The sequence below is a fragment of the Dioscorea cayenensis genome, chromosome 18, assembly GCF_009730915.1.
Source record: "Dioscorea cayenensis subsp. rotundata cultivar TDr96_F1 chromosome 18, TDr96_F1_v2_PseudoChromosome.rev07_lg8_w22 25.fasta, whole genome shotgun sequence".
NCBI classification, from domain to species: domain Eukaryota; kingdom Viridiplantae; phylum Streptophyta; class Magnoliopsida; order Dioscoreales; family Dioscoreaceae; genus Dioscorea; species Dioscorea cayenensis.
In genome coordinates this window covers 1,979,610-1,989,968 of record NC_052488.1, presented here as the reverse complement: position 1 = coordinate 1,989,968, position 10,359 = coordinate 1,979,610, and the positions used below count along the sequence as shown (strand labels likewise).

The 10,359-nt window shown below is 27.7% G+C and overlaps 1 protein-coding gene across 1 annotated transcript; it reads right to left on the bottom strand.

Annotated features, from left to right (window-relative positions):
• Window positions 1-222: 222 nt before the first annotated feature.
• On the bottom strand, window positions 223-4,865 carry LOC120282612 (probable serine/threonine-protein kinase samkC). Its single transcript, XM_039289448.1, has 3 exons — window positions 4,821-4,865; window positions 2,194-2,260; window positions 223-1,204 (listed from the first exon to the last, which is right to left on the bottom strand). The coding sequence occupies exons 2-3, from the start codon at window positions 2,198-2,200 to the stop codon at window positions 411-413; spliced, it is 801 nt and encodes a 266-aa protein (XP_039145382.1). The 5' UTR covers window positions 2,201-2,260; window positions 4,821-4,865; the 3' UTR covers window positions 223-410.
• Window positions 4,866-10,359: the final 5,494 nt, after the last annotated feature.

The window sequence follows — 10,359 nt, the reverse complement described above, 5'->3', positions numbered from 1 at the left end:
CCTACGTATTTTTGCTATTTATGTGTTTATTAAAATTTGATATTCCTATACCAGTACTAAGTTTTAAAGAAAATGACAGTGGAAAAAGAAAAATGACAGTTTTCTCATACAATACAATGCATCAAAACAATGAAAATGGAGAAAATAATCCAGTTTATTTTGAAAAAAATCACAAAACAAAAATATCAATCAAACTTTGAATGAGTCTTTGATGAATCATAGCTGAACCAACATAGGGTTGTCTTATCCAAGTAAGATAAGATTTTTATTAGATTAAAACTTCACCTAGAAGAGGTTCATCAAAAAAGCTAGAATCATATATGATGTCTATATATCCAGAAGTACTTTAAAGGTCATCATCATCATCATCACCAATGCCACCACTTTCAGCAAGGTTCCTGCATGCCATTCTATTGGATAGCACATGGAACTTGGTTAGAAGACAAAGTCTGAGTTGACACACTAGACATTGGAGGTGGTGGTGCTGGAGGTGGTTGTGATGACAATTGCTTGAATTGTGCTTGCAAGTCTACAAACTGTGCTTGTAGATTCAGCATCTGTTGATCTTGATTGGAAGCTGAAGTCATGAGGCCAGAGAACTGAGGTTGCACCGTAGACATTGGACGCAAGGTTGTTGCTGCCATTCTGTTTAACCCAAGTTTGCCACCATTTTCAGTAAGATTCCTTGCATTATGTTGGAGTTTCTGTTGAAGAGGAAAAGAAAATGGAACTTGGTTTGAAGCCGAAGTTTGAGTTGGCATCGACATTGAACATAATGGAGAAGACAGTTGTGATGACAACAATGGTTTAGAATTCAGCATTTGTTGTGGTGGACCTTGGTTGGAAGAGGATGTGAGGCCAAATCCAGACAATTGAGGTGTCATGGACATTGAAGGTGGTAATGGAGGCAATGGTGGTGATGGAGGTAGCTGTGATGATGATGATGATGATGATTGCAGTGTTCCTAAATATTGTGCTTGCCAGTACGTGGACTGTGCTTGCAAGTACAAAGTATGTGCTTGCAAGTATGCCGTATATGCTTCCTTGTGTGCTGATTGTACTTGATCAAATGCTGATGGAAACTGTGCTGGTTGATTTGGCATCTGTTGTTTTAGATTGGCATGATTTTGAGAGGAAGCCTTCTGCATTGTGGCAAAGTGGGCATCACCACCTTCAGTTGCACCAGCACCAGCACCAGCACCACCTGTGTGTGATCAACTAAATTTTATAAGGAAATGAAGAAGATGGACGGTGTATGAGAGCAGGTAAGATTTAAGAGCTCATGCATTTCTCAGTATAAAGAAAAAGAAAATTAAAATTTAGGCATAATACCAAATAATGACCATAATATATACAGATGAAAGTCATAAAATTAAAGCAAACAACAACTATATCAAGATGATAATAATATGTTAACAACATACCTAATTAAGCATTTAATTATAGTCACACTTCGAGTACAATAAAGGACATAACTAACTAGTTAAATCTATGGAGCATGTGTTGATTTATTACAACCAACTTTGAAAGCATATTAGTTTTAAAAAAGAACTTAACTAACTAATAATCATATCAAAATGCCAAAAGATAATTAAGAACATATTTATTCATATTGTTTTATAACACACTAAATATGCCTATAAAATTCGCCTACTTAAAGTGAATCATGTTTCAAACCATACTAAAGGAAATCATTAAAAACAAAAAGTGCACCCTGGAAGTCATATTTCAAATCATACAAAAATTACTAAAAAAAACAATAAACAAGTGCGTGTATTATATAACCCAAAAAAACATATTTAAGTATTTCATGCAAACAAGTATTAGAACAATAAGGTACTGCATTCGACATCTCTAATTCAAAATATAAAGCCATAAACTTATAAATTAACAAATGAAACACCAACCATATAGCATTGAATATATCTAAAATGAACATTGAGTCAAAAATACTAACAAATCCACCAAGAAACTAAATTTTATAAAACACTGAAAATCAACCAAGAAATATCTTAATTGTAACCTAAACTTATATTACTGCATTAATCAATTCTCAATCTCTAAAAAAAAAAATTACGCAAACTTTTGAAACTAATAAATGTTAAAAATCAACTAAGTAATGCAAACAATTGCATTACATATATCAAAATCAATCTGAAGCTAAAAACCTATATTTGAGACAGGATCACTTACCTTCCATAGCAAGAGATATGTGCTTTGAAGATAACCCAATATGCCCTTCCAATCTATCCTTATGACACTGGATATATATAAAAAAAAAAAAATACTTATATAGATTTTTTTAATCGGATAAATAAAATAAAAAAATAAATAATAACAAAGAGAAGGTTAAGATTAAAGATCCGATTTTTAAATTAAAAAGTGATAAATCCGAAAAGAAAGAGATAAGAAAAAAAATAATCTCTATATTTTTAAATTTTTTCGTTAAAAAAATAATAAACCATTTTATCCTTGTTAGGATTTTAAAAAAAAAAGATCGGATCGGATTTTTTTGTAAATCTAAAAAAATAATAAGGAAGGAGAGATATCGGATTTTTTTTTATTTAAAAAAAAGATAATAATAAATCCGAGAATTGAAAATTGGATTTATTATAAAAAAATAGTTTTTTTAATAACAATAAATTCGAGATTTGAAAATTTGAATTTATTATAAATAATAAATATAAATCCGAAAAAATAATAATAAATAAATCACTGAAAAATCATGAAGTTTGCGAAAAAAATATATGGCAATAATATATAAAAAAACCAAAAGATTGATAATAATTTAAAAAAAACGAGTGGATAAGTATAATTTTATTAAAAATTATCCCGGACTTCGGGAAAAATGAAGCAAGAAAAATCGGAAGAGAGAGATAGACGAGACAGAAAAAAAAAGGAGACCGAGAGAAAGAAAGAGAAGAGGGTGAAGAAAAAAGAAGATTGACGGAGGAGGAAAGAAAAGATAAAGAAAAAAAAACAAAACAAAAAAAAAACCAAAAACAAAAAAGTGTATGGATTAATCGTTGCCTCAAAAAAGTCATGGATGCATTTATAGAGGCTTATATTTTGTGATACATATAATTTATAGCATGAACCATCTCTTATGCACATGCCGATTCATGAAGTTCCTTCCCTTATTTGCATGCAAACACACCCTTGGTTTCTCACGTATAGATTAAAGCTTGATCTAACTATTATTATTATTTTCTCTGTCAAGCTTGCATTATTATTGTCACAAGATGGTTAATTATACAATGATTGTGTTTAAGATCCGTATGTAACTTGAATTGAATATTTTCTAAAGTTGTTAGTATTCATGATCTAGAGGAAAAAAAACTGTCTTATTTAATCCTTGTTAGAAACCGATCGAGCATGGTTAATTCACATAAAAAGGAAGGAGATTACATGATTAAATAACAGGAATGAATTAGTATTGTAATTAGTATTGTTTCACTTGGCTGAGGAAGTCATTCAACTTTTCAGCATGAAATAATCCATTGATAAAATAGAATAAGGGATTTTTTTGTGAAAAAAAAATTGTGAAAGCTTGAGGATCTATTTTCAGAATTTGTAGAAAGGATGAAAAAATTTTAGGATTTAAATGGAAAATTACAAGACTGTAAAAGTAGATTTTTGAATTAGCCTGCGAAATTACTACAAACACGTGAGAAGTAAGAAAGCCTCCGTTTTATTTTTTGGCAAAATTTCTGGTAGTGAAAAATAAAATATATATATATATATATATATATATATAAAGAAAGAAATTCGGGAGTTGTAGTAAAAAAAAACATAGGGGAAAACGTGAAAAATATAAAATTTTGAGTTTTATTGCATGTTTTAATAAATATATGAAAAGTGAGAATTTTAGGGCTTTATTTGCATAAATTGCAAAAAAAAAAAATTATGAAAAGTGAAGAAATCAGTGTGATATGAAAAAAAAATGGCTTTAAAAAGGTTAAAATGCAAAAGATGGGAAAATGAGATTCTAGCGAAAGTTGAGGGTATTATTGTAAATTTATAGCCCAATCTGGCAAATGTCTTTCTCCAGAAAAAAAAAATTATTGAATGATGGTCGCACCTCACATGTCAAAAGAAAAAAAAACTCTAAAAAAATATATATATATGTTTTAAAGTGAAGAAACCGAGCCTTTAAACTCCAAAACTAAAAAAAAATTATGATTCTCATTCTTTAAAAAGACACAAATCAAAGCAATTAAATTAATGACCGAATCATATGAATAGTTATGACTCAGATATGCACAAGCTAATCTCAAAAGAGCTTCATGCGTGAAATGATGGAGTTTTCAAAAGTTTAAATCAAATGAAATCAAGTTTTTGATTTACAAACATAGAGAAGTCATAGAAAGATATTGGGGAAGTAGAATTATGAGAGTTAGAGTTTTCTAATGTTTGTATTCTCAATCAAATTTATGTACTTTCATGTTTGTTGCTTCTCATTCACAATTTGTTAACATTAGAGGCTTGCCAAAAAATTAAAAATTGATTTGTAATCCATATTTTTAATTGGTCCGGATAAGAAAAAAGGAGCCCACAATATAAAATCTTTGCTTAACTCTACTTTAATTCTACTAGATCATTATAATTAAAGTATCAATTAATTCTAATGATAAAGTGATAAACCATATTATTGATTTGAATCAAAATTTAAATTAATAAACAATCTCAAAATTAAAAAAAAAGAAGAGACAAAAAACTAGAATTAGAGATGATCAACATTCACTAATCATTAAAAACAATAATAATAATAATAATAATAATAATAATAATAATAAAAAAGAAAAAAAAAGAGAAGAGACCTTGACTTCCTTTCCTCGGTCACTCTCTCTCCTCTGCCGAAGTTTCTTAATGTTTAGCAAAAGTGTGTGAAAGGTGACGAGTTAGGGTTTGTTTTTATATCTCCTTTAGATGAAGCACTCAAATCGGAAGGTAGAGATTCTTTTGAACGGCCAAGATTTGGTTTTCAGCTCTCCAATTCAAATTGCTATTTTGGCTGTGACATTTTAATAATATTCACATTAATATGGAAATAAAAACCTAAACATAGCAAATAAATATAAGGAAATAAAATAATTTAAATAACTATCCTAAGATTGAAAGAATTTTTAAAAGTTCTAATCAAATCCTTAAAAGATCATATAAAAACTGTTATATTTTTGGTCATGGTTTTAATTTGGATGTAAAATTATATTGAATTTTGTAAGTTATATGTTATGAAGTTGAAGAGTAATGATAATAAAATAAAAAATCTTTAATATACTTTGAAGTCAAGTTATAAGATTTAAATAGCATTAAATTTGGGGGACAAACACAAAATATCTTATATAAAAATATTATTAAATATAGTTAAAAAAAGCAAATAAAAATAAATATTAAGTTTTTAATTAATTAACAAAAATAAAGTGTTTGTTCTTGAAGATAATGAAGTTTTATTTTATTAATATTAACTAATATAGAATTTATTTTCTAACAATAATTTTTATTTAGTATTTTAATTCACTTTTAAAATGTATTTAAATAATTAGGATAAGTTTTCATCCACGAATAAGATAAATATTGTAAATAATTTGCAAATTTCTGAACATATTTTAGTCCAAATTTCTTCGGTCTTATAAAGTACTTCAGATGTGGGTCTTATTAAGGCACTTCACATGTGCTAAAATATCTGCATGTTGATTCTCCCAGCCTTAATACCACCTTCTCAATATCAACAATTGTCTTTTAATTTCCGAAGAAGTAAAACCGATAAAAAAAAAAAAAAAGATATAAACTAAATATATGAGTCTCCAATATATGAGGACGTTGGTAGATTTTAAATCTACAGATGTCTCTAGCTAGAGATTGTTAGATTAGCGTTCTAACATCCCTTTATCCAACCCCACATGTTCTCCTTTTTAGACGCATGTAGATAACTTATCCTATTAATAAATATATATAGGACAAATTTAAATTCTGAAGCACTTATATATATACATATATAGAGAGAGAGAGTGTACGCTGGCTAATGAAAAATGTTAATTATTTCCTATTCAATTAACAAATATTTGGCTGTGAATTTCATCCATGAATGAAGTCGTTTGATGTTGTGTGTGAATCATCGACCATTTTCTCTCATTATGATCATTATAGGTAAATCTAGGAATTTTGCTATAACAAATAATGACAGTTTGTAAAAGAACCATAAATGATATCAATTGGTTTATGTCATAGTTTTTAAAAAAATTTTCCGTTTTCAAATTTACGAGGTAAGTCCCGCCTTCTCCACTGTCTTAACATTTGATTATTGAAATGTAGTACTTAGTGACCGTGGTAATAACTTAGCGAGTAGTGATAAAACACTTAACTCTTATGTAGGTTGAAAATTCGACTCTTCTCCAATACATGGTTGAGATATAATAATAAAAAAGAATGCATGTCTAATAATTTGTTCATATTATCAAATAAAATAAAATAAAATTTAATACTCCAATTTGTAATATATCAAAAAAAAGAGAGAAAAAAAAACTACCAACTATTGTTTCATACCATTCTTTATCAAATTTGCATATATAAGAGCATCTTTAATGGATAGACTCTACAAATTTATTGGGTATGTTTATCAATATTCCATTAAATTATTATCTATTAGAGAGCCTCCCATAATGGTTATACCATAATATGAAACTCACAATTATTTCAGTAATTATTTTAATTATTTATAATATATAATATATATTTTTTTGGGATTTACTCTTAAGAATCGGAAGGCCATTGATTTTGTATTAAGAAGTTAATTTTTCATGCACAGGTTAAGATAATTATGTTCTGAACAATAGATAAAGATATAGAAAACTTTGTTAAATTTTGACATTGGGATTAAAATAATCATAATTTTAAAATCTTAACTATTTTTCATTTATCCACAACTCATTTTTTTAACCATTATATTTAAAATATTCATTTGTTAATTATTTTATCTCATAATTATAATCTTATTTATGCAATTAAGGTAGTGGTCGATTGGTAATTTTTTCCATGGAAATTTTTTTATCAAGGATTCTCTAATCAAATGGGCTGTTTGATTGGAAAAAAATTTCATAGAAAAACTTTTTCCACAAAGCTACCACGCAAACTACTTCCTCAATTTTGTGAAAAAGTTTTCTTCTTTTCAACCCAAAGAAACTTTTCCATGAAAAAAATTGAGGGGGCTCTTTGAAAAAAATAAATTGAGTTGCAATTTGAAAAAACTTTTGTTGGAGATGGAAGTCTATAATAAATATTATTAAATAAATAAATAAATACTGAGATAATTAAATTACTAGGGCGGTAACAATTGTATTCATTAATTAAACATAATAGATATGATCCCCTGGCTTCTTTTCTCTCGTATAATATAACATTTGATGTTTATTTATTAAAATAATTAAATTAGTACAATAAGTTTGAGAACAAAGGCACTGGCTATATATATTGGTAATCTTTCAAAATTTGAGTTTTTAAAATTATTATTAAAAAAATCTAAAGATGGGGATTTAAAAAATAAAGGGCCAAAAATAATTACTGGCTTTTACCCTTGAGTTGATGTTGTTCTGATTTATCATTGTAAAAATATAGATAATATTTTAAATTAAAAAATTTTCATATATAGGACACATGCAATTTAATAATTTATTTGAATTCATTTGAATTATTTTTAAATTAACTTTTATAAATTATTTACTTTTATTAATTACAAAATAAACTGATATTTAAATATTTTAAAAAATAATAATAACTTCCATTTAAACTTCTATTTAAATTAATCATAATTTTTAAAAAATATTTATAATAAATTAATACACATTAATCAATATACATATTTTTACAAATTTTTAAAAATAGCAAACTCAACAAAAACATCTAATAAATGAGAAATAAATAAATCAAATTATTCGACTAAAAAAATAAAATAAAATAATAATAATGAAAAATATGAAGATATAAAAATATATAAAGATAAAACACTAAAAAAAATTAAAAAATATATTAAAAAACTTTGAAAGGGGCGAAGTTTGAAGGGGCGGGACCCCCTTATAGTTTTTTCTCCCTCTTTTTAATTATTTTTTTAAAAATATCTCTATATTTTAGGGTTTTTTTATTTTTATTTTATAAAAAATCAATTTTTTTTATAAATTAAGTATCTCTCTTTTTACTCGGTTTCTATTTTTCTCCCTCTCTTTTGGTTTAATTTTTAATTTTTAAAACATCTCTATCTCTCTCTAGGATTTTTTATTTTTATTTAAAAGAAAACAATTTTTTTTAACAAATTAATACCGATAATCTAAAGTATAATATTTTTAAATATTTACAAAAATTATTATTTGATCTATTGATATTTGAGTATATTTCAAAGAAATCAATGTTTTAGTTTTTGATTTTTATAAATTAAGTTATATAATATATAAAATTATATATTTAGTAGAATTTTTGTAAAAATTTATTATTTGACATCTAATTTTTATAAACTAAACTAAATTAACATATGAACAAAATTAAAAAAAAATTTTTTTTTTTGGAGAATATAAAAAAAATTTCATGGAAAATGTAATTTTTTCCGGAGAAAATGTAATATTTTTTACTGAGATCTTTGTATTTAACTGGAACTGTTAAGGTTATGAAATTACCAGAACAGAATATGATGGTCGTTGATGATAAGGCTACATACTCACTGCAGGGCGTCGTTGGTGTATTTGTAATTAAAGACAGGAGACCACGAGGAACTACATTACCAAAATTTGAGGAGATATTCAATATTAGTGATAATTGTTCGGCCGATGCATTGATACGTACATCTGTACGATCTAGATTCTCCCTTATATGTAAGAAGAAGATTGTAATTAATCAATCAGGTGCCACGTATATTGAAGATATACGACGGTATGTTAAACTGTCCACACGGTATCCTGTATGGTCCGTGTTCCGTGATGAGCTAGAAATGAAGACCGGTCAGTACAGCAATACACTGAAGAATGCATTACTTCTGTATTGTACTTGGGAAAGTGAAGGAACTACATCTGTACAAATAGGTATTAATACCAGGATTGGTTATGTTTAGTTATTAAAATAAACACCGAATTAAATATCTCTATTGCTCAGGGATACTGACAATTATAAATAACAACTAATAAAATACATCAATACAATACAGATTACTACATACTAGTAACAATCTGAATACAATTAAATTCCCAAAAAGAAATACAACATTACTTAAATAACATTTGAAATTACTAATCTTATTCATGATTGGCCACGCAGTGGTATACATTTTTAGATTGGTTTCTTTGGTGACGTAACAATCAGATTTTCCTGTAATCTCTGTATTGACTCTGAAATAGATTTACCAATGATTAATCCCAGTTGGGCCGGTTCCATGCTTATGCTTGTTCGAGGATCATAGGATGTTCCCGTTCCAACTTCAGAAATAGAAGGCCCAATTTGGTCAATATCCGTCATTACGTTTGAACCAGTATCATGTAGACATCCAAATGCCTTAAATTCCCTATCCTTGTATGACTCTCCTGGAAGTAGATTCAAATAATTTGCAGTTGTTAGTGCCGAATTGCTACGGCATAAAGCCTTACATACCTCTCCGTATTGTACATGTTTAAAATCTACATCCTTGAGTGTGTATTTAGGAGAGTGAATCTTAACCATTGGTCCTCTAAATGTCACGTGTCTCGCTTTTCGAGCAGCTGATAATTTTAATAACCCTTTCATTCTTGTGAAGTGGGACCCTACCTTTATATTTGAATCTTCAGCCCGGAAATATGCCCTCCATGGAATAGGGTCATTAACAGAAAAATATGAAGCTGAATAATAATGTAGATCAATTGGACAATCTATTGGAAACCTGAACTCAGCCTGTAAGGTATGCCCTATCATCATTCTTTCATCATGTATTTCTACAACCATTAATCCAGTTGCATTGAAAGACACTTGCGGATTATATTCTATTTTGCAGTGATCTATCTTTAGACAATGGCCGGTTAATCTTGCCCAAGCTATTTCCGTCAGTTGTGGAAAAACAAGCTGAATAGGTTGCAAGTCGTATGATAATCTGTACTCTGATCTTTTTGAAACATGATAATCTGAAGTAAGTGATATTAGCTGTGAATCCATTATTGAAGAACAGGCTTCTAAATCTGACGATTTAATAGTCACTTAATTGTGACTTAATTTTATTAACTAGTCATGATTTAATAAATTCAATGTTCAGTATAAGAAACTTGGCCACCAAGTCTCTTACATTGGCAAGAGTGGCCTCTTGATCCTTACATATCTTTCTGGGAATATTCTTCTTTTAATATAACCAGGATT